Source organism: Spea bombifrons, chromosome 1, assembly GCF_027358695.1.
Source record: "Spea bombifrons isolate aSpeBom1 chromosome 1, aSpeBom1.2.pri, whole genome shotgun sequence".
Classification (NCBI taxonomy): domain Eukaryota; kingdom Metazoa; phylum Chordata; class Amphibia; order Anura; family Pelobatidae; genus Spea; species Spea bombifrons.
In genome coordinates this window covers 42,980,513-43,006,696 of record NC_071087.1, presented here as the reverse complement: position 1 = coordinate 43,006,696, position 26,184 = coordinate 42,980,513, and the positions used below count along the sequence as shown (strand labels likewise).

General features: G+C 36.9%; 1 protein-coding gene across 2 annotated transcripts in view; it reads right to left on the bottom strand.

The window, feature by feature from the left end:
- Window positions 1-637: 637 nt before the first annotated feature.
- PRDM5 (PR/SET domain 5) overlaps window positions 638-26,184 on the bottom strand; it is a 59,869-nt gene continuing 34,322 nt past the window's right edge. For both annotated transcript variants that reach the window (XM_053461420.1, XM_053461421.1), the window contains 3 exons: window positions 12,970-13,055; window positions 1,641-1,745; window positions 638-1,050 (listed from right to left, as the gene is read on the bottom strand). In XM_053461420.1, coding sequence (XP_053317395.1) covers window positions 886-1,050; window positions 1,641-1,745; window positions 12,970-13,055 — 356 coding nt within the window. In that variant the 3' untranslated portion in view covers window positions 638-885. The remainder of the gene's footprint in view (window positions 1,051-1,640; window positions 1,746-12,969; window positions 13,056-26,184) is intronic.

Sequence of the window (26,184 nt, the reverse complement as noted above, 5' to 3'; positions counted from 1 at the left end):
TACATCTAATTCCAAAGGGTTCTAACTTTTTCTTGCCACTGCACTTCATAATGCCAAGATATACAATAAGAACAAAAGAGTTGTTTCAGGAAGAATTTGTTTGCATGCATACAGGTATTTTATGTAATCAAGTATACATTTTGGCACCGTTTGCGGAAATGCTGCAGTGAAAAAACACGGCTGCAGAGTGCACTCAAGAAACACATCTAAGATGACATAAGAAATTATTTCATATCTTTAGAAACAGATCAGATTCAAGGTTTTGTGAGATCATCCATAAAAAAAGTAAACAAGATGGAACAAAAACACACCATACACCATGTAACTGTTTTTTTCAGTTTATTTTAGTGTTGTTGGGATTGTGAATAAGACTGTCTTCCTGTTGGCCTTCAGTAATAATATTTGTTGAAGTGAGGACCAGAGATGCAGAAATCTTATAAGTTATTGTGTGCTACGAAAAATAGTAGTAGATTGTACGTCACAGTCTGTTTCTAACTATAAACATATAAACATATTTTGCAAATACTAAAAAGTTTTCTAATTACCCTCCCTCGTGTCAAATTATAATATTTTTCAAGCATAGTTCTTTTAAAAAACACAATTTAAGACTAATAAAAAGACAATTTAAGACAGTTCGTTTTACAATTCTGGGTACATTGAAAAGAACATACATAATGGCATCTAGCGCTTTTAAGACATATAACACAAAGTGTTTAAAGTGCCACCTCTTCATCAAACACATTAAGCAATAATTCAGCACATTGTGTTGGTCCCAAAAAATGCCTATCCGTATACACAATATTTCCAACAGGCTAGGATACTAAGGATTTGGAAATGGGTAAGACTCGATTTCACATATTTGTTCTAAATACTGGCCTCTGCGAATTAACTCTCAGTTTCCCCATGCACATTCTCCATGTGCACTTTGAGGTAGTCGTTTCTTGTAAACTTCTTGTGGCAGAGCTGACACTCTGCCATCGGACGGTTCGGGTTGTGAGTCAGCTTGTGTCGGATCAACATCTTTTTAAGGCTGAATGACAGATCGCATACCTAACAAAATGGCAAAAGAAACGTGATTTTCATTTCTATAAAGTATATAAATTATAATTAAAAAAGTACAATTGCGTTATTATAGACATCAGAAAAAATATACCCCCAGATATAGATAGACTGTCTGCTACTAGATACATAGCTTTGAGCATGGTGCAGGGTGGAATTGCAAAGGCCAGAGAGGTCCACATACATATAGTTGTTTTAATCTTGTTAGATCACGCAAATGCATACACAAAAATATACAGTATATGCCCAACGCAACAACAAAAACACAATGACACAAGAAAATGCTCAGATATCTAAGATACAAGGTCATTAGCATCCACATGCTGACCTTATAATCAGAATATCCGGCCTAGTCTTCTACTGAGTTATTTGCTTAAGAGCAAAACGCCCAGACATACATGCAATTCAGGCTATAACACAAGAATAACTGCACAAGTATTGTGCGGTTTGTATTTAAGTGTTTAGCGTTTTTTTTTTTTTTTGTATTTACCTTATAAAAACAAGTAAATGAGAAGCCAGCAATACATAATTACAGGTGAAATGGTACTCAATACTTTTTTAGAATAAAAAGTGAAACTCACATCACACTGGAATGGCTTTTCTCCCGTATGGGTCCTCATGTGCTCATCCAGTCCCCGTTTCTGGCTGAAAGCCTTGTTACACTGGGTGCACTGGTATGGCTTTTCCTGTAGCGGATGACAATAGCGAGTGAGTCGACATAACTCGGAACTGATAAATTAAAAAAACAAAGGGTTTGCTAAAATGATGAAATATAGTTGTATGTCTTTAAAGTTGTATTTCCACCCAGAGCATCATTTGCATTAAGTGCAATGATATAGATAGTTTGGATAGTTAGAAAGTTTTGGCCGACTGCTTCGAGCTTTGCACTCACGGATCTGTATGTTAATCATCTAAGAAAACGGCCTAGCCATTATACAGAATTATGAGGTAACAATATGAAAACATGAAGTAAAAAGTGAAGTTGAAAAGCATTTTTAGTTTTCGTCAATTTATTACGGGAAAATGTGTATTTTCAGTAATAGTTTTAGAAGATCGTTACAATGGCATAGCAATACTATTCTTTGTGATCATGTATTCCCAAACATGTACCATCTGTACACAGTTAACATATAAACTGTCTCAATCTGAATTTGCGTAATTTGTAGTGTCCGTATAAATGTTTACGTGTCAGTGATTTTCTGATTACTAGCTTTCCCCAAACCACTCTGATCTCTCAGGTCTCACAACACACTGTGTCCAAATTCCCATGAGAACATAATCTAGCTTTCTGGCTAAAATAATTCCCAGCAGATCTTTTAAGTGGTAAGTTTGTTTTTATCCATAGTATATTTATTGTATCTATATATATATTATATATATATATATATATATATATATATATATATATATATATATATATACACACACACACACACACACACGTATATATATATAAAGTGGTAACAAGTAGAAAAAGGTGAAGCTAACAGAAAAATAGCCAGATGCTGATCTACAATTCTTATGATTCTTAGTCATCTGCTGATCTAGGAAGTAGTAGTGTCACAACATCTGGACAGCTGTTAGCTACCACCTGTTATTTGCCCCTGGTGTAAAAGATCATGTCCGCCCTGTGTAAATTACCATGGTAAACGGCAATCTTCATATTGGAATCATTGGTAAAAATGAAACAATTCTGTAACACAAACCATACAGTATCTTCAACACAACGGTAAAGCCAACAGTTTTGTTTATTACTCAGTACCCCCTCCTGAGAAAAGTTGACAGATATGAAGAAAGGGGATTTGAACTTATATCTGGAAGAGTTTAAAGGAACAAAATATAAGGGCATATATTGGCTTTATTTGAAGAAGAAGAAAAAAGAACAGATCTATTGGGCAAAGTATTGTGCTTAATGGTGACCGATAAAATCGAGCAAAGAGAGTATCCATTTCTAGATAACAATGCGTGTAAGCTGATTTATCGTTTCTGTATGTAATCTTGTTACGTTTTATGCTAATTGTGTCCTGTCTACCCTTTGTACAGTGCTGTTGAATGTGATGGTGCTATATAAAACAATAAATTATAATAATTTGGACACCGTCTGCTCTAACCCCTTAAGTGGCTGTAGTTGAGACACCCCCAAGTAATAAAATGAAAAAGAATTAAAATGAACCTAATATACATTACCAATTAAAGGTTTGGGGTACTTAGCTGTCTTCATGGAAAACAAGGACCTTTCTAGCTGTACCAACATAATTGCAAAAGGGTTTTCAATTAGCCTTTTTTGAACTTAAACTTGGATTAGCGAACACAACGTGCCATCGGAACACAGGAGCGATGGTTGCTAATGAAAGGCATCTGTACGCCTATGAAGAGATTCCATTAAAAATCAGCCGCTTCCAGCTACAATTAACAGCGTTTACACTGTATTTCTGATCCATTTCATGTTATTTTAATGTGCTTGTACATATATGCAGATTGTACCCAAAGCCCACTGAACTAATAATATATAATATCGGTTGTCTTTTCTGCATACAAAAAGGTTGCCTTCACACTTAAATGCAATTTGAATGCTAATGTAAAGTCACGTTCAAAGTAAGAGACAATTTAAATAAGCATTAAAATGATGTTAATAGGACGTTAAGAGGTCTGCTTACATTGTATACACCTAAGCTGGCTTTCCCATACAGGTACATTGCCTATTTTGACCAGCATATAGTGTTCCATGGGCTTCTTTAGTGTGCTAAACTGTAAAATGATCCACATTATATCTATAAAAAGGCACTCTTGAAGGGCTGGAGGGCAATGCTACAAAATGAAAGAACTCTGCCAAAGTACTGTGCCGTCTGATACAGGTTATGTGGAGGAAATCATAAAGCCTGGATATACGGTATCACAAAAGTGCTCTTCAAAAGTTTCTTATGTGTATCTTTCAGGAAGTTCATGTGATTATTTAAGGGTGCACACTAGAATTCTTATTTTTTTTTATTTTAGCCCTAATTAACTTGTGATTTTTGTCTTTCTTGAGCACCTTAGACGTGCATTAATACAAATGTAAAAAAAAAAAAATAATAATATTGTATATTAGTCTCCAAAAATCTGACTGATTAGTTAAAGTTGCTCTACGTAATCATTATTTTCTACCATGTACGTTTAAGCTAATATTTTCTGTAACACCACCCTTTACAGATCGGTAAGAAAGTATCCCTACTTTGTCGTGTATAGTTTTCTGACAGTTTACTTTGGTTTAAAGGTTGTGCACACACATTTAATTTCTCTTTAATAAGACGCACTTCGAGTACAATGAAAGTGTGTTTCCTGTGTTTGGGGTTCAAGTCTTTCTCTCCACTGACCGTGACCTTTATGTTATATTGAAGCACCACTGTGGTACACTTCATCTGAAGGAGCCCATGCTGCTTGAAACTTAGTAAATCTATTTCCACAGCATGCCCTTGCATACCATAGACTCTTAGAAGTTAGAAGAACAGATTTATGATCATAAACAGCCATGGATCTACTAAACAGCATGCAATCACATAAGAATGTTACTTTTCCCTCTTTATTTTTTCACGAACGCATGGGTAGGAGGCTGGAAGTGAACCCCCAGTTGGGTTTAAATGCTCTTGCCGGTATTCATATAGACTACATATAAACCACAGGGCTGTTGGTAAGTTCATACGCAAAAAATAAAATAAATAAATATATATCACATGAAATACAATATTTATGCACAAAGGAAGAGTGGAATAGGCATTAGTCACAGTTTGTTCATCCTTTATTGAAAACTCTATTAAAAGGTAAAAACCTTACTAACTCTGTAAAATGCAATGGTGTGAATCAATGAAGCAACACTAGGCTTAAAAATACAACAAACCACTAATTCCAGTTCTATGCGTTAATGATTTAACGTGGAAAAAAACTGAAATTGCTCCAAATTCCTGTAGCGTTCAGTTTAAAATCAGTGGTGTGGTACATAAAACACGGTTCAAATAAGATGAAAGTGAAACAAATTATGAAACATCGCTCAAAAACGACAAGGTACAACAAGAATCAGCAGTCGAGGGCAGAGATAATGAGAGGAAGAGAGAGAGAAGACAGTAGACATTGAAGGTGGAGTAGAAGAAACTTGTGAGCATGAGCTTAGGTGGCACAACTTAGCATAAGCACAACCCCCACCTGTGGACGTCAGGCCCTCATACCACCCTCATGGAGTCTGTTTCTGACCGTTTGAGTGGACACATGCACATTTGTAGCCTGCTGGAGGTCATTTTGCAGGGCTCTGGCAGTGCTCCTGCTTGCACAAAGGCAGAGGTAGCGGTCCTGCTGCTGGGTTGTTGCCCTCCTACGGCCTTCTTGCCACAGCTCACATTGATGTGCCATCCTGGATGAGCTGCACTACCTGAGCCACCAGTGTGGGTTGTAGACTCCGTCTCATGCTACCACTAGAGTGAAAGCACCGCCAGCATTCAAAAGTGACCAAAACATCAGCCAGGAAGCATAGGAACCGAGAAGTACTCTGTGGTCACCACCCGCAGAATCACACCTTTATTGGGGGTGTCTTGCTAATAGCCTATAATTTCCACCTGTTGTCTGTTCCATTTGTACAACAGCATGTGAAATTGATTGTCCATCGATGTTGCTTCCTGAGTGGACAGTGTGAGTTCACAGAAGTGTGATTGACTTTGAGTTACATTGTGTTGTTTAAGTGTTCCCTTTATTATTTTGAGCAGTGTACTTTTCACACATATCACTTATACTACAACCAACACCAATTATATCTACATCAGGCTTTTTGGCAAACCCTTTTTTTCATAGCATGAATTGCACATTATAAGGGTTTGACTGTGGAAATGTGTAAGCTCAGTGTGTTTGGAAAATGGGTAGCAGAGGGGTTTGGGGTGACAGGGGTTAGAAGAAGGACAGGAGCAGAGAGGACCTGTCCAGGGATCCGAGGGAACAGTGTGTGAAACATTTCATAGTAGCTAATGTGCAGTATAGCCTTATGAACCAGTCTGAGATTTTCTATTTTTAAAGTACAGTGGTCCAACTTTAACCCCCACTTAATGCCTTTAGACACGCTGATGCTCACCGAATCAGGCTAAATATGTGCATGTATCAAAACGTATTAAAACTCCATGGTCTTCATTCCTTACTGCAGAGCGCTCTGTCATTTTGGATTCATATATTTGATATCTTCATTCTCACACATTAGAAGACCGGGCCTTAAAGAATACATGTGAAATAATTTCTACTCTGAGGGTTTAAGTGTACACAGATGGCAGGAAGCAAAATACATACACACATTATCTCCTAACACATGTGGTGCGCGTGTAGTAGCATCAGCATGATGCCATGCATTTAATACCGGGTCTCCTTTCTTCCCTGTATGGATAAAATCAAGCAACTGCAGAGACAAGCATGTTACGAATGAAAACAGAATTAAGATCCCTATCCCTAAGAGTCCTATCAAACTCTTATTGCTCAGTATCTTACTGGTGATGTATGAATATTGGACAAACATAGAAACCATCGAGAAAAATGTATGTTCCGGTGTTCTGGACTACAAAACATAAGAATGGGGATGTGTAAAGTGTCTAATGTCTGTTTTATCTAAACTGGGCATTTTTGAAATATATCTGTAAGAAGGTATATGCGTCCTTTCAGTACATAATGGGTCATGTAGCCAAGCGCTGTTTTCTATTAAGCATTCACAGTAGGTGTATCATCCCCTGCTGGTACCTGGCCTCCATCATAGGTATCATAGTTGCCTGAATCCATGGGGGTCACATTTCATAGCTATGTGTGAAAATGGAAGAAGCACACACAAGTGACCCTTTCTGCCTATTACATTCTAATTTCTCAAGGAAACCAACGACTTACTAAATTTCCTGGCATATTCGTTGTGTTTACTTTATAAGGTTAAGCAAAAATATTTCAGATTTCCGGAACATAGGATGGATTTGGAAGCTGAATCTGTCTACTAATACATATACACTTTTATGTGTGCATAAACAGAAATATTAGTAATTATATATTTTGTGTAAATGCAACACTGAGAGGGTATGACATTTTAAGACTAAAATGTTTGTTACTTTTTGATGAATGATTCATGGCATTATGGACATTTCCACCACAAGTGACATGCAAAAAACCCCTGAAAATGTGTTTTATAGAAGCGATACTTTGTTGACACTCAGGTATAATAGCTATGAATGCATGTCCATTAGATACAAACTAATGGGTTGTAATTTGTGCAATAACACAATTATAATAAAAGGATCCATAGGTTGGCGCTGATGGGGAGCAGCTGGGGCAAATAGGGGCAGTACAGTGGCTTCTGCACAAATATCAATTACGTTAATTATTTTTAATGTCCTGTACATAGGCAACTATGTTCACAGTAAAAATGAAAACAATATATATTTATACCAAGACATACATTACAACAGGCTCAGGCTCTACTTTGCTATGTATGATTGTTTCTGACCAATAGAAGGGATGGCGTACCACCCAACTTCCTATTCAAACAACATTATTGCACTGTGTTATAAAGGGCATGTTGTTATCTATGTACACTGCATATAACAATACACTATCCATTATATTTTTTATATAACAAACAATATGGTCATTTCTAGAATGCATCTGACCAATGACTTAACCCAATTTATTTCATCATAAGTAGTCTGGTAGAATGTTTACAAACCAACATTTGCCTAATGAATTGTTTTGGCCAAGTCTGCCAATTTTGTTTTTGTCATATCCTTTGTATGTACTGTAAAAAGCTTTGCGCTATATAAACAAAACAAAGCTAGAATTCAGCGCACACACAACAAATGTATAGCCTTTTATGCTCTCTAGGTTGTGCGCTTCTCCTTCTGTATATTTATTTTTGCTATATAAGTAAAGGGTAATAATAATAATATTTCCTTCCAGGTTATTAAATCCATTGTACAGCACTATTGAATATTATTGTGCTATGAATAAATAATATAGAACCAAAATGGATTTGCTTTAACACTGCAATACTAGAAAGCATTTTATGTAAATATTCAAGTAGGAAGTTATGAATAATAAATGTAATGATGACAACTGACAATGAAAGCCTTTGATATATATAATAATAATAATAATATTAATCTGAAGTAAACATTATGAGCGGTAGACTAAATATAATATTGGCATGGTTAGAGCGGGATGCTTCCATTGTACACAAACCTTGGCTCTGTTTGCAAAGGTCAAGCAGTGAGCATTTCGTGCTGTGCAGAGACCAAATGAGGAGCTAAAAAAGGTCACGACATTGCATATCACTTTCATGAAATCACACATGGAATATTCCAAAACCTTTGTTTTGTATGTGATTACCAGGCAGCTTTTCTATCGACTGGCAAGTGTGTAATTGTAATAGCAAACTCATTGCCAGTGATCCCCCTGTATTGTTAGGGTGGTCTTCACTCAACACGTCTTCCATTTAGCGTGGAGCCATCAAGATCTGTACTGGGTTCCCTACTGTGCATAACCTTGGCAGCTGCTAGGCCTAAATCAAATACTGGCAGGCCTTTTCAGCAGTACTTAGCAAATGCTAATTGATTTAGAGTTCCGACTAGCATAAACACTGAGTTGACACATTTTAAAGACTACTTTATATACGCTTTTCTTCAGAACTAAACAAGAGATGTATGAAGTCTTGGATAACAGAGAAACATTTGTAGCAAAACAGCAAACAAAGATAAAAAAAAAAAAAAAAAAAAAAAAAAAGATTGTGAATTTTGTACCTATTTATTATTTTCAAATTTGGTGCTTTACCCCAGGAAAAGTGGCCAACAACCACGAGAGTACTGATCTATGGCACATGCAAAACGTGTTACTTATTCTTTATATTTTAAAAAACTAATGGCCTGTAGAGGAACCTAACTCTACGAGTACCCACCAGCAGATAGTTGCTTGTATGAGCTGTGCAACAATTGATACCTCTAAACAAAGGCTTTCTTAATTTGTGCTTATATTTTAGTATGTAATGGTCATTGCCATAACTGGGCTAGCAGGAGCCCTCCTCTGACAGCCAGGGACACACATAGTTGTTTAACTGGGAGATAGGCATGGAGTGGGAAGACACCCAAAACCCAGAGCTTCTCCTGCAGTCTCCGGGCAAAACCCGAAGGGTTCCAAGGTATGGCCATTGCTACTAAGAAATGAGGCACTGAGACAGCAGTGACCGTAGACAGGCTGAAATCAAGACACGCTAACAGCCTCGTCAGACTAAGAGTTTCATCAACCACCCTTTTCAATATTTAGTGTACTCACACAGATTATACAATTTTTTTCTTACAGAATAAGTGGGGCCTTTTTTTTGAAACAATATACATTTGGGCAACATTTTCACCTTATTATTATACCCCTTTTATATATATTTTTTTTTGTCTTTGCCTTGCTCTTAGTGCAACATGATTACGCATGCACTTGTGATATCACTATTGGACCCTAGTGATGTCATGGTGATTGGATTTTTATACAAATTGATAATGCATTCACACGCATTCAGAGTGAGAATTAAACTCACATTCTTGTGCAATTAAGAAGGGTGAAAATGATACAAATGACAAACTGATTATCAGAGTGGGGTGAATAATAAAGAAGAAAAAATATGCCTGGAGTTTATAGAAGAATGACATCAGCCAACATTTAGAATTTGTGGAGATTAAATAACTTTTCTTCGCATAGTCAGCGATTATACCAAGGTGATCCAAAGCAATACATACCAAGAGAACGACTACAATCACTAGTCACTACTTTGTTGTACAAGCATATTATGTATAAATTTAAAAAAAGGCTGTTGCAGAATGTGTTTCTGATTATATAAAAAGAAAGAAAATGCAGATGCAGAAGATAATTCAATTTAATCCACTATTTCCCAGGGCAAACATGGCTCTTACAAACAAGTTAAGCCTTTGTATTTTTAGCCAACAGGAAAGGAAATTACAAATCAAAAGAGTCTATCAGAATCTCCCTTTCATTTTCAGCCGGAACTTTAGAGCTCCTGAGCTGTAAACAGATAACTCGTCATCAAGAGCACAGGCGTACGACTGGCTAGACTTCCTCAACTCCGCAGAAAATGAATTCATTTTCTTTCTCTGATATGATGGGTCAAAACAGTATTGATGTCAAAAGAATGAAATATTTCTATATTAAGTCTCAATACCTATCCACTGGTAAAATAAAAAAATATACAAGAAAATTACATTAAAGCATACTGTGTTTTCCCATACAAAGTAACAAAAATAGCTTGCCAATACTCATTTTATTTGTACAAAATGATGTGAAGTCTCTGAGAAAAAAAATAGACCATTATGATGGCAGAGTACTGACTTCTGCTTGTGAGACCCTATTAATCTCTGACAAACTGGTGATGTGGATAATCTGTTGAGAGAACAAAATTGGGGCTAACAGATCAGTTTAACATCTTCATACAAAAAAGACTCGATAGAAACAGACAAGCCTGTAACGCAACAATTCGTACATTGCTCTAGGGGTTAAGATATGGGAAGAAGACAACATCTACAGTCAAATTAACTTTATACATTTTACAGTAGAGGGATATGAAGTATGTATGTGTTGCAGTATACATAAACATTACATTAGGATGATTGCACACGGAGGCCCACAACAGAGGATAGATGGGAGAGAACTATACAACCCTGACATAAATAAATCAATATTTAATAATAAAACAGCATGAGCAAATATGATTTGTTTCTTAGTTCACATGGAGTGAAATACATTACTTGGGCCCTCTATAATCTTTTCAGCTCCCAGAAACAAAGATCCTCCTCCATACACTGGTACAAAGGAATTAACATTAGTACATCTTCAATTAGTTCAAGTACAAGCCAATATGCCAGAGTAGCACATTACAATAATCATATACACAGCTGTTGGTATTGTAAAGCCATCCGCTTTAAGTAGTGATGTATTTATTGGGTTATTATTCTATGCGTGTCAGACTAATATTTCGGTATTGTTCTAAAAATACATGTCACAATTTGTAAGATATTTGGTTTTAGACATATGACATATTTATGCCTGTTTAAAATATAATTTCATGTAAAAAGCAAAGGTGTGTTTGGAAACACTGCATGATTACCAACATTATTACAATTAGGTCTATTTACTAAGTTAAGGGTTACGCGCCCTTGCATGTTAACAATGCAATATAGTAGCTGTTTGAGAATGCACGCGTGGCTATGTAATGTTATATTTTGTGAGTTTTAGATGAGGGCATGAAACTTCAATGGCAACCTGTTCTCATCTGAGATCCACAAAATGTAACGCTTTAATACGTCCTAAATAGTTATATATATGATATATTAAGGGGGGTGCTGAATTACATCCTGTACTGCCTAAGTCACAACTCACAAAGAAATGGGTTTATGAATCAGAGTTGCTTGCTTTTTTCATCTCAACTCTCCTGCAGTCGAGTGTACGCAAGATGAGAGCGATTCCATGCAATCTCAAAAGGGAGTTGGCATTAGTGAATTTACAATATGGACTTTTGTTGCTGCTGCAAACTTTTATCCAACTCTGTTTTTATTTCGTATTTTTATGGGAGCATGTAAAACAGTTATGCCTGCCTGGAACACAACTGAACATATCTTTATCCCTCATATAATCAAACTAGTGGAGCATGACCTTTAGAAACTCTTTGATGATGCTATCGCTAGCTTTTGGTAGTAGGGCAGCCTCGCTGTCAGCTTGCATACCCCTTGTATTCACAAATCACCCTGCTTCAAATATATAAGCCATACAAATAATCAGGAACAGATTTATGAAAGCATCTCATTTGGAGCAGAAAGTTATGTTATATGGTATAAATTTGTATCCAGTGTGATAAAATCTCATTCAGAATCATGTAATCCTATTATGTACATAGCTGTCACGATTTCCATGAACATAGATCACTATATAAGGGTTGTGTTTAACTAAAACTGTAATCACAATGTAGAGCAATTATCTGCAGAAATCAGAATGAACCTTTATACCCAATCCGCACAGACCAGGATTGACCATCACCGCATGGAAGACAAGATTCAAGACGCATATTTTCACATTCGCTATAGGTTGATCTGGGATTTTAACTTGTTAGACAAGCACAAAACAAGCGAAACAGGTTGAACGTATTCATCTACATTTAGGGGTAACTTCTGAGTGGCAAAGGGGAAATAACAAGAGTAGTATGTAAGTAGTCATGGAAATGTTTATTGCACTCTAGTGAGACTCACTGGGTTAGTGAAGAACACATAGAAAAGTGTCATCTAAGGCACTTACTCAGCCTTTAATAAATACACCCTAAAGTTTAGACCATAAGGGCAGGTAATTCACCTCTATTTAATAAGCTGTCAAACCTAAGGAAGGTGATTGGGAAATGTGTGAATCTAAAACTAAGAATGCCATTGATATAAAAGGCATTGGACAATGCAAGGAGCACCTGGGAAGGTCATCTTATAATGTACATTATTTCATCTATTGGAGTTTAAATAGAAATAGGAATATTTGTATTAATGATTTTGGAACATAATCTATAGAGATGATCGTGTCAATACACACAGTGGATTTAATACAAAGATTTATGTACAGGTAATGTAAGAGAAGTTAATTCATTAGAAAGCACAGCCTTGCAACTCAAATACATCATATATGCACTCTACAGACCTAGCAGTGGTCAGAACCAGTATGCATATAATCATCTTATATTTTATAAGTACAATACTTACATCTGTTATGACATTTTAAGTTTCACTTTGCAAGCTGTATGCGGTTTTGTCCAAAGACATATTCTACTTAAATATTGAGACCATATTAACAATCAATATATGTCATGGAGGTAGGTTTATAACGCTCTAAACGATCGCTTACCCTTGTATGAGTCCGAATGTGCATCTTTAGCCCGTCATTCTTACTGAACGCTTTATCGCAGTAAGGACACTGGTAGGGGCGCTCACCTGCGAATAAGATAAGCATCTTATTGTTAACCATGTGCAGCAGAGGGACAGAAGAAGCTGTCCTAACATCAGAGATGCACAACACGACTATGTCATCTGAGGTTCATATTAATTTAAAAACAACAAAAATGGAAAAAAACTTTAAAAAAAAGTTCACATAAAGAACAAAAGAACCACTGGCTGCACGCTGGGTCGGATCAAAGCACAACTTTTAGATTCCTGAGGTTTCCTAACAACGTATGAATTCACGCAGAGATATGCAAAGCAAAATTGACAGTTCTGCTAACAAGTGAATTATGACCCATTTTGTTGTGGCTGGTAGTTTTTTTTCTTTGCCAGTTTGCTGCTTTGATACACGCTATTTGTAGCGAGTGCTAACATCAGTACACATCTGTTGAGCATTTAAACCATCTGGACTGAAACCATGACATTTAATTAGTATAATCAAATTCTTCTTCTGCACTATATTTAAACTAACAATATGCATGTACTCAAACATGGCCCTTTGTACATCGTTAGATTAAGTAATGACAGTAAGAGCTAAATGGAAGCCAGCAACACCTAGAATCCCTTAGTGGAAGTCCACTACAGAGGAGATCGGTCATATAGTTCCTTATATAGTTTCTTAAAATAACCCGTTATTGCTGTAAATCTGCAGGTTATTTTGGAAGAACTGCCTTTCCTCCTGCCAGTAATAAACCGGTCTATTCAATTGTCAGCTTTGTTGAAGAATATCATCTTTACAGCTACTGTATTATTAAGTTTGCTTTGAGAAAAAAAGTCAAATCCCATACTGATAATATTATTAAAATGGCAGAAGACCTGGGACTCGAGACTCTTGATCAAATCTAGGATGGTCGGATATTGTAGCTCATATCTGGATAATGATATCAGTTTTTAGGTCATTGAATGGTGTTGCTTTCTCATGCATACAAATTGCATGTTGGAATTTGTACGGGTTTAGGAATGTTCTGTTGATGGGAGGCCTCTGGGAATCCCCAATCTGAGCCATGAAGATGATTTATAGTATTGTCATAACTGATTACTCATAAAAACTGAACACAGCCTGCCTTTTATTTTTAAAGTATAATAACAAATACCAAAAGAATCCTTTAAAAAAAAAGCCATATACAGTACACATAGGTTTAGATAAAATTATTAAATTATTTACTGCTTTCATAGTATTATATAAAAAAATGTATTTTATAAATTGTAAATTTTAGATTATTAAGCCTTTGTTATGTATCGACTTATCAAACGCAAACGATAAAACAACAAAATCAATAGTCAGATATTGATTTTCATACGTCCTTTGCCGAGTAAATAGCACAATGTCATTGGACATTCAGTAAATCTGAATATAACAAAATATAAACAATTGGGTAGATGGACAAAGGTTAGAGCTGCGGGTATCACCTGCTCTTCCAAAGGAACTCATTGTCCAAAGTCTTTTAGACTCTTTAAGCTGCTTAGTAGACAACTACTCACATAAGGTGGTTTATTCTCTAAAGGGTGAGTTGGCAGGAGAATTTGCAGCAGAGTTGCGTTTAATTCTCTCACGTTGCTGTTGATTATGAAGTGCCAACCCTAGCAGGTTTCTCCAGTTTGAATAGCTAAGATTGCCTTTCGTAATCCTTAGTTCGAAGGGCGAAGTGACCGGGGGAAATCCTATTCATTTAACTATACATTATACAGGACCAGCCGGGTTCCTCCTGCAGAAGAAGCTCTCAAGGAACGGACCTTCATAATGTATAGTGAATTTGAGAAGCTAAAACACAACTCTCCTGTCCACTCTCCCTTTAGTGAACAGATCCCATTTCCGGTTGTTATGGTAATATGATGTTTTTTTAACTAAATGTGCATAATAAGCCCCAGATTATTTGACCGTATAGAATATTTTTGTGTATTATTGATGAATGCTAATAATAATAATGAGAATAATTTTATTCAGACAATTACATGATTCAGTTGCAATGCAAGGTCGTCTCTGTTACACAACAACATGAACCTAGCTGGCCCGAACTGTGGCCCTACGGTTTCTAGCAACCTAGTCATATGTAATTAGAGCCCCCCTTCTGCATGAACATGTTTTCCGAATGGAGGGGACCTGACAGAGGTGTCCCCTATATTGTCACCTAGCATTTATGGTAGAGCCCCTGACAATAAAAAAAAACCCAACAAAGTGCAAGCTTCAATTCACACAAGAGCAGAATAAATTTACTGCATATAGGAGAATAAATACAAAATATTTTAACATGACACAAGGTCCACATTGGTAAAGTGGAGGCGTTGTGTACTCCCCAATCCATCCCACTGATGAACTCACTATACGGCACCCGTTCTTGGTAGTCAAGGAAAATATTTTCATTATAAAAGAATGTCTTTTTCAATATGCCCTCGCCGATTTGTTTTGCAAGCCACTGTTAAATTAGTAATAGGCCCACGATGTTGACTTTGCATCTGACTTATATTTATAGTAAATGACTTCTAACTAATGTGCGCCAAGTGTAATCAGAACTTTGCTTAGCAATTTTCATCATCTGTACAAACAGTGCTGGTTGTTTTTGGACAGGCCGAACAATCAGCAAGTCATTAACCCCTTGCTATGCTCTGCTAGGACTCTAACCCCTTCAGATAAAATGTAATGCAAGAGATATAATCATATACATTAGCACAATGGGCTTAAAATAATATCCACAAACAAGTATCTGTACATATATACTACAATACGTATACACATACAAAGCTAAAACAAACAAACATTATTATTAAATAAAACTTTCAATTTTTAATATCAGCAAAAAAACTGAGAAAGTTACAAAAGGATAAAGGTATTATTCACAAAAGGAAACGGGGCGATAATAAATCTAATTATTTTTACTAAAATGTTCTATTTTTAAACTCATGGGATGTTACTGTATCTTATTAATTAGCAAGAAATGAATACCTGGCTGCATAGAATGGCTCTTCACTTTCATTTGAGATTAATAAATGAATTAAAGGTAAAACAAGTAGTTATTTATTCCTATCAATGCACATAATTATCTGAAAATCCAACTAGAAATGTTTTTTTTTTTTTTATCAGCAGCTACGTTGCCCAATTTGGTTTTCATTACATATTTTACGAGGCCAATGTATACATTAAACTAAAACAGAATCTATATTCATGAAAATGTAAATGTTAGGTAATTTAAATGGAGGTTTCTGGAAATCAAAGCCCTGTTAACGATGCACGACTTCTCATGGAAAGCAGTAGGTCTGAATCATCCAATGGTGAATGTCTTAAGTATTAACATTTTAAATGAAGTGAACATCCATTACTCGATGTTTTCACAGACAACAAACAGAGTTTCACTTATTTCGCTACTGAATACAGTTCTTTCTCTCCCACGCTTCTATGTGATTGTGATCAATTCAAGACCATCTCAAAAGGGATCATGTGCCTGAAAACCTTGGAACAAAGAATTTAGTGGGATAAAAATAGATGATGGGCAGACGGGATTGTCCATTTTAATTAGTCCAACTTAAGAATGTGAAAACGTGTTGGTGCTCTCCTTGGTTAGACAGGACAAAACATCCACACATTAGATGAACTCAAATGTTCTTAGATGTTTGGTACACTCTTCTGATGTATAAATGAAAGAAAAATATACAATGTAAACTGAATTATTTCCCAATATATTTCACCATAGATATATAGGGTAACCAGACAGATCATTTAGCCAAGAATACTTCTTAAAATGCATTATGTAAAGGATCACTAGTCCTGCAAGATGCAGTTTTCATAATGATGCAAGGTCACCCTACTATAACTGGAAGGTTTAAATGTATCGAAATATTTTACGATAGAGGGAATGAAACGCTGAAATAAAGGGTATGGTTGTAAAGGAGCCCACTGAACCAGGGTTCTAAACAGTTACCAAATTCCCTTGCTAAACCCGCAGTTGACATCTTGTAAAATGAACTTAAGAACTTAATGACAGATGATGAAGATTCAACTTTTCCACTCTTCTGGGAAAGCTTTCTACAAGATTTTTAAGTGTTTCTGTAGGGATTTTTGCCCGTTCAGTCAAATGAGCATTTGTGAGGACTAGCACTGTTTTTGGAGAGAAGGCTCGTGCTCACCGTTCCAATTAAACTCAAAAGGTGCTTAATGGGGTTATGGTCAGTGCTCTGTCCAGGCCACTCGAGTTACTTCACACCAAACTAGCCAAACCATGTCTGTATAGACACATGGGCACAAGCATGCTGGAAAAGCCTTTCTTTAAACTGGTGCCACAAAGTTGGAAACATGCAATTGTGTAAATGTTTTCACATTAACATTACCCTTCACTGGAATTAAGGGGACCAAACTCGGAAAATCAGACCATTATCCCTCCAAAACTAAATTTTACAGTAGGTACTATGCATTCTTATAAGTATTCTATGCCAAACCCAGATTCACCCATCGGACCTTCAGATAGTGAAGCATGATTCATCACTCCAGAGAACATGTTTCAACTGCTCCAGAGTCCAGTGGTGGTGTGCTTTACATCACTCTAGCCGACGCTTGGCATTGCGCACAGTGATCTTGTGTGCCGCTGCTTAACCATGGAAACCCATTCCTGACACACAGTGATTGTGCTATTTTTGCTTTCAAAGGCAGTTTGGAACTCTGTAGTGAGTGGTGCTACAAAAGGGACAATTTTTACGCACTTCAGCACTCAGCAGCCCCGCTTGGTGAGTGTGCGTGGTCTACCATTTACTCCTAGAAGCTTCCACTTCACATTAATAGCACTTACAGGGGACCAGGGCAAATCTAAAAGGGCTGAAATTTTACCAACCGACTTGTTGACGGTGCCACATTTAAAGTCACTAAGCATTTCAATTTGGTCCATTCTACCAATGTTTGTCTATGGAGACGGCTGCCTATGTGCTTGATTTGATACATCTGTTAGCAATGGGTGTGGCTGAAACACCTAAACTCAATAATTAGTAGGGGTGTCCACATACTTTTGGTCATACAATGTATGTAGGTAAGGCTGCACCTCAGCAATCCCTCATGACCAGCCTCAAAGACCGCTATGATTTCTGCTGAATGCTGGGACATAATGTCTCATAATAACAAGTGGCACCAGGGAAAGATACTATGGAAGCTATGCCAGCTAGGCACAGATAACCATAGTTAAAATGGGCTGGCTGCAAGGGAGATCAGAGAAATATCCTCAACCAGCCCAACATTAAGGACCGCGACTCTGTATAGTAGCGTGACCTGTCACAGTTTTACTCACCTCTCGCCTATGTCAGCAAACTTCAGTGATTATACAGTTGTGTGACGGGAAGGACCTGTACCTCGACTGGGTACACCCGCCAGATGATCCTTCTCCCCATGGCCACCGGGAACACGAAACTTCAACCGTCAAGCAGGACTAGCAACGAAGACAGCAGGAAACATAGCTCTTTGGGAACCTTGGTGGCACTGTAGTATACAGAAGCATAGCAATACAGTGCTTTACCGCCCTGACAAGGGCAGCACTGAGGCTTACCCCAATATCAAGACGGAACTCGTATTGACTTTATTGAAGAAACAATCACCACCAGCCTCCAAGAGCCTTTCAATAGGCTGGCGGTGAGTTACGCCCAGCATGCATCACGCCATATATAAAACACAATATGCAGATCATATGCAAATTGTTTATAACAGAAAACCACACCAACTTACACAATTCTGCCATCAGAGCCAATAATATTGGTCAGACAGGCAGGAGGACGGGGGAACTGGAATCTAGAGAGCTCTGGCTCTCTCGCTGTTGCAACCCTGTACAGGTACAGGGTGACAAACACAAATCCAAGCAAAGAAACCAGATATTGCACTGTAATTAGTGTCCACTGTCGCCTGCTGGAAGTATGTAATGCAATCCAGGGGTCCACGTCTATAATGGGAAATAAAGCCTCTAGGTGCCCCCCAAGTCACAGAGGCTCCAGTGACAAGGTGTATTACAAAAATCTCTACAAAGTACTTCCCAACTTTCTGGGGCCCTTTTTCCAAGACACACTATCGCTTTGTAAATTGTTGCCGCTATAGAAATAAATAATAATTTTGAGGTCTTTTCAGAACCCAGTTTCATTGTCAAAGATATCCAGCTATAACTTCAGCATACTCTTTGTGCTTTGTATTTTTAAATAATTACATAAACGTTTTCAGTAAATTAATGACCGTTTCAGCCATTTGACTAAAAGTTAAACATTTTGACTTCTGCATTGGATCAGCAGATAAGCAAATGAAAAGGCTCCATGCTGGGAGCAACGGGGTGATACAAGGAGACAGAGGAATGGTAAAATAATGGATATTATATCTCGCCACAACTGACCTCAAAAGCCTTTGAAGGCTAATAAGCCTGAAAACACACTGCTCTTCTCAAACACAAGAAGTCTTTACCTGTTCAAAGATTCATTAATCACAATGACAAAAGTTATGTTAAATATTTCACATGGGGGGTTGTAACATGATTATGTGTTCCAAATCCAGACACTTTACAGCTTGCTAACAAGGACATTCTCTACCATGGCATTCCAGGGATATATGACATATTCTTAAGCATTTAATATAAAAAATATATATTTCACTATAGCACTATACATTAAAAAGTTCTGTTAGCTGAAAAACATTTCCTGTTAGTGGGGCTTTAAGAGAAAGGTAAGGGTATCTGTTGCATTGGTCTGAAAACTATTATAAATGTCTTTCTGATATGGATCACCATCTTAATGGATCATAATGGCCACAGCTTTAACATCTGTCATCAGATGCCAGTGAAGGGAGATATCGTAACTTAATAACCATGTGCTCCGTATGATAAGATAGGGCTTTGATCAACACACGTCCATCTGTGGTTATGTCTTCTTGATTATCATTGAAACATTTTCATTGAAATTAATGGTTTAGAAACTGTTACAATGGATAAATAATGACCGATTCAAAGTAAATCGTTTGCAGGGTATTTGTAAAGTCTCAAAATGTATTGGTATGCTGGAGAGTTTCAAGACTAAGAAAACAGTAACTAGAAAAGGTTACAAATTTACTGAGAGTGCTACAACGTTTATGATTAGTTTAGTAAGAATTACAAAATATTATCTCCAACATGGTAACTCAAGATTAGGTAACGCAAAAGCAAAGCATTGTAATGTTTTAGCAGTTTTAGTATGTTAATTTGTCACATGGCATGCATTATGTAAAGTGATGCGTAAGTTATAGTGCTATATAAAACAACTGCAAAAAAGGGAGGGTGCACAATAAAATACGAATACTTATCGCCTTTGTTGAAGAGAGATGTATTCACATTTTAAGCAAAGGTCAATATATATATATATAAAAAATATTGCATAGTATATTTTGACAGTAGGATAATGGATCCACCAAAAATAGTGTATTAGTGTATCATCTCTATGTTCCATTTTTTCCCAGTACAAAACAGAGGGATTCCATAAAATGCTGCAAAAGGAAAAATTACATTTTTTGCACAAAAATAACTTGTCCTGGCTATGAAAATGGAAAAATTTTCTGCATGACAGCAGATATCTTGTCATAACTTTGCATCATGTTCAACAAAAGTAACTGTTAAAAGAATAGAGCTATAACTCTCCATGATCAACTATTTGGGGGAAATATTTTACAGAACATATATTAAAGATATATGAGAAAACTAGAACAGAAAAATTAAGACAAGCTGATACATTAAATAAAAGAGGCCCTGCTCGCAAACATACACTCTATTGTAGATACTTAAAAGTCCAAATTACTATAGCTTCTCTGACGGTGGTCTATGCTGACCTGACAAACCGATCATGCCATTGCTAATGGTAGCCCATATGATCTAAGGCATATGGATGTCTAACATTATTTCGACTAAATTGTGGATAAAGATGTGTAAATCCATAACTGCCTTAAAATTTTAATGTCTTCCATAGGTAACATTTTGTCCTAATCTCTAAGGGCAAAACCGTGTTTAAAGATACGCCAAAAGGCATTAAAAAAATTAATGTCATGATCAGTGTTGCTACGGAGAATTTAAGGTAAGATTTAATCCAATTATCCCCCTTTTCCAGAGCATAACATTTAATTCCATAATTAAAGCTGAGGAATGAATTGCAGATACAAGCCCATACACCTTTCATCATTGACTGTCTAAACGAACAGGGACAAAAGTGGCTTCATAATAAATTCTGATTACACAGGATGCCATAGAATAAATACAAAACTCCTTCAAAATCTCCTTAAATACGCAATCAATTAAACACACATATGCTTATGTTTGATTTTTTTTGTAGCATCCCTCTGAAAACCATCAGGAAACAATCATTCTAGTCCTCACCTCCATGGTGAACCACATCTGCGTCTATTAAATCCTACCAAACACTGATTGAGCCTAGAAGATACTCATGAGACACTTGCTCGCTGGTGACACTTTGCTTTGAAAAGTTAGTGACTAATGAGAGCATACAAGCTCGTCCTAACTTATTCCAGTATAAACTGTGAAATTACAATGTAAACTATGGCAATAATGTGTAGGAATCTCCTTTCCTTAGGAAACAAAAAGAAGAATCCAATTCCCATAAATCTCTTGCCATGTTGTAAATTCATATCTAATGATCCTCCGAATCCCATGCCTTAGGGAACAAACTTGCTTAAGGGTCACGTCACAAAAAAAGCGATCATACGATGATTAATCTACGCATGCCACATAGCGATGACAGAGTATTCAGCTAATGATCCAATTTACTACTCAATATGAAAGAAGCTTTACTAAGGGTCGAACACAAAGCATAATTTGGGAAGCCATTCTAAGTTAGTTTCTAACATTTAGCGTAGCGAGTCTGACAAAAAGCCAAAACATTAGCATAAGTAAGCAATTTACCTGCATTTACGTTCCCAACTACAATCACATGCTATTTCTGTAGCACATACAGTCATGGAAGACATGTAAAATCAGGCGACTTACTGTAAATGCTACTAGTCAGCTCCTGTCACAATCAGTATAACACACCATAGTTAAAATGGGCTGGCTGCAAGGGAGATCAGAGAAATATCCTCAACCAGCCCAACATTAAGGACCGCGACTCTGTATAGTAGCGTGACCTGTCACCGTTTTACTCACCTCTCGCCTATGTCAGCATACTTCAGTGATTATACAGTTGTGTGACAGGAAGGACCTGTACCTCGACTGGGTACACCCGCCAGATGATCCTTCCTTCTCCCCATGGCCACCGGGAACACGAAACTTCAACCGTCAGGCAGGACTAGCAACGAAGACAGCAGGAAACATAGCTTTTTGGGAACCTTGGCGGCAATGTAGTATACAGAAGCATAGCAATACAGTGCTTTACCGCCCTAACAAGGGCATCACTGAGGCTTACCCCAATATCAAGACGGAACTCGTATTGACTTTATTGAAGAAACAATCACCACCAGCCTCCAAGAGCCTTTCAATAGGCTGGCGGTGAGTTAACACACCATTTACCCAATCCTGGGTAAAAATTTTACTAAGAACCTAAATCCTTAGTCGGAGTCAATACATGTGCCTACCTCACACAGTAAACCAGCAATCATTTAAAACCAATATCTAATATCCAACATTTCATTCTTCTATGGAGAAGCCACTTCCTATTAACAGCCGGTGTGAAGTCATAATTCTTTATCTATGGGAAGTCTCCTATAAAAAACTCAGAATTAAGAATTAAGGGTATGTTCTAGTGGTATGACGTAGCTCATGATGAGTCTTTTTTGGTAAAAGAAGATGCATGTACTATAGGAGCGACATTTGAAGAGTGGACAGGCCTTACCAAACCATATAAACCTGACATAAAAAATAGGTGATTTTTTGTGTTCAGACAAGATGGGTTTTAGGTACCATAAGAAATATTGCAAAAGAAAAAGGTCCACAGTAAAAGTACATAGGTCAACCTAATTCTAAACCTAGCTCAACATCTGTGAAATAAAGCGGCATGAAATTAAATGGAGGTGGAAAATCTGGGCGGAGGGGTCTGTGAAAATGTACATATCCAAAACAAATCCACATAATAGTCAAGAAGCTGTAACATAAAAAAAAGCTAAAGATAATGCTTTAAACGTACTATCAACAAACAAAAACATACATTTACATTAAAATGACAGATGACGGCCTCTATTTACATTTAAAAGCAAATACATGTAACAGCCGAAATGCTTTTATATGCAATACATTGATCACCATGTTACCTCTTACTAAAAGAGAAGGGATTGATTTAAAAAGCTGCAAGAGCTTTTTGTTTAATAAAAGTGTGGTTAACACACCAAAATTGGACAAAAAAATCAATAACAATATTAAAATATATATATATATATATATATATATATATATATATATATATATATGTATATATAATATTGTCAACAGCAATCACACTCCTATCATGCCCAGGCAACCAGTACATGCTAGAACCTGGGCATGATAGGAGTATGATGTTAACAATATTTTATATATATATATATATATATATATATATATATATATATATATATATATATATATATATATAATATATATTATATATATATTGTTATTGATTTTTTTTGTCTAATTTTGGTGTTTTACTTACTTTTAATAAAAGTGTGTTTTTTTTGGTTTCGGCCAAGTGAATGCAGAATTTTTGGTTTTGGTGCAGAAGTTTCATTTTGGTGCATCCCTACTATATACTAAGCCAGGCACTGAAAGTGGTAGGCCTACACCACATCAATGTTTTGCTTAGGATATAGTGATAGGAGTTATGCTGCATTATTGTCAATGTATGGCTCAATGTATAATGATAGGTGTTATGCTGTACCACCGTCAATGTTTGTCTCAGTATATAGTGATAGGTGTTATGCTGTACGACCATCAGTGCGTAATGCCTTAGTATATAATGATAACAGTTATGCTGGACCACTGTCAATGTTTGCCTCAGTATATAAGTTACGTTGTACCCCCATCAATGTCTACCTCAGTATATAATGATAAGTTATATTTTTAAAGATACCCTCACTTCCAAAATGTGAATACAATTTAAATAAGAGCTTTGATGTCATATGATACATGGGATATGGCTGAAGAACCCAGAGATAAACCTAAGGTTTTCTTCAGAATTGTGTATGAGCTTTATAACATTGTCCGCCTGTTATTTACGCATCCTCTGATGAAGGCTTTTAATTTAAGGATATGCAGGAACAGCCGTAGTCTTGTCTTTATGGTGCCTTGTAAGTTAATTTGGCCCCTGCATCAGTCTATTCACTCACAACATAGATGGTTAATCATTCATAAGAAAAATCTGGTGGGCTCTTGCAAATCATTCGAGTTTCCATTGAAATAGGAAGGTGAAATAACCTAAAATATTTACACTCTATTAATTATTCCTCTAATGCATGTTATTTGTTGACTTTATCCAAGCCAAACAGCAAACACCAACCATGTTTTTTGTGCCATTACCATCTGTTAACATTTTTTTTGTACGATGTGAAAAAGGGTATAATAATGTTAATGTATAACCTGTGTCCTGGCAGATCCCTAAGAATGATTTCATTTAAAACACTTTCTAGATCTCACTAAAGGTAAATGCTATCTGCCATACAGTTACATTTGTAAATAAGAATCAGATAGCTAGAATCTGATCTGCTGTCAGAGAAGTATTAAAAACTGGTTCTCAAGTTAGAATGGATTTATCAAGCTAATATAAAAAAATAAACGGTCCCAGAAGGATTTTATCTGTAACATGCACAGATAATTGAAACAGTGACTGGTCTGGTAGGAATCAGAAACAATCGTTACAGGAGGCAGTGTAGTTTCTCACCAGTGCTGATAGCACATGTTTAAGAGGAAGAGATGAAAGTGTAGTTAGAGAGATGTGGTGCTGATCATGAGCAGACATGATCTGCCAAGCCACAAATGGACAAAATGCAAAAAATTTAAAAGTTATATTGTAGCCTGCTTTAGATGAACCAGATTAAAACATACAGCGCCGAAGGGCTTCCAAAGCTTCAGTCATCTTGTACTTTACTATATATACACTTTCGTACTATATTAGATTATTTTAATAAGCCAAAATATAACAATTGTATCATTAGGATCGGATTGTACAGGACTCCACCCTGCCAGCCTGGACTATGTAATATTTATACATTGCCATGCCTACCTGCAGCCACTAGTGGCCACCCTTCCCTCTCAGGAGCACTAGTTATTTGGGACAGCTGAGCCACGTTATCGGGATGTTAGGCCTGCCCTTATATACCTGCTCTGCCGTTCAGTCTGGGCCTTTGCATTTTGGTGTAATCATTTTGCCGTTTCTCTGCTTCCTGGCCCTATGCTGTTCCTAGCTGTTGGATTCTACCCGTTTTGACCCAGCTTGTCTTGACCATGATCTTGGCTTCTGATTTGGCTCTTGTTCCTGTTATCTCCTGGTACTGACCTGGCTTGCCGACTACATGTGCCCTGACAGAGGGCTCCCTGCCATGTGTCCAGTGCCCTACCTGTCCGCTTCTAGCCGTGTTCCAGCTTTGTGCTCCATGGTCCCCTATCCGAAGTCTATATCCTGCTGTGGTGCATCTGCCTTTATCACGCTTATTGACCAGTCATGTTTCTCCAGCACAGTCCAATATATATAATATATATATATATGTATGTGTGTGTATCCAGCATCTTGTGTCTTTATTTGCCTGTCGGTATGATGCACTGTGGGGTACAGACAGAGCCCCTCGTATCCCCTGCAACTGGGCTCCTACCCGACCTGCTTGCTCGAGTTCCGACAGATTTTTGCAGTTTTTGCAGCATACTTGGAAACTACCAAACACCCAATGAAATCTTAATCTGGCTACACAGCCAAAGATACCATAGATTACTTAATGCAAGCAACAGCAGTTGTCATTGGTTACACAGAATCCCACTGCAGACATAATCTGAAAACCAAATGCAGATCTGCATAAAAAAACTCATTTAACACATTTTCCTAAATTATTTATAGCTAAACAATTGATCACCACCTAGAATTTTGCATATTTTTGGCACTTTAGGTTATTGGGTCTTTAGACACAACCGCAGATAATTTTGATTATTATGCAACTTATTTATTAAAGAAACATATGCCCCTG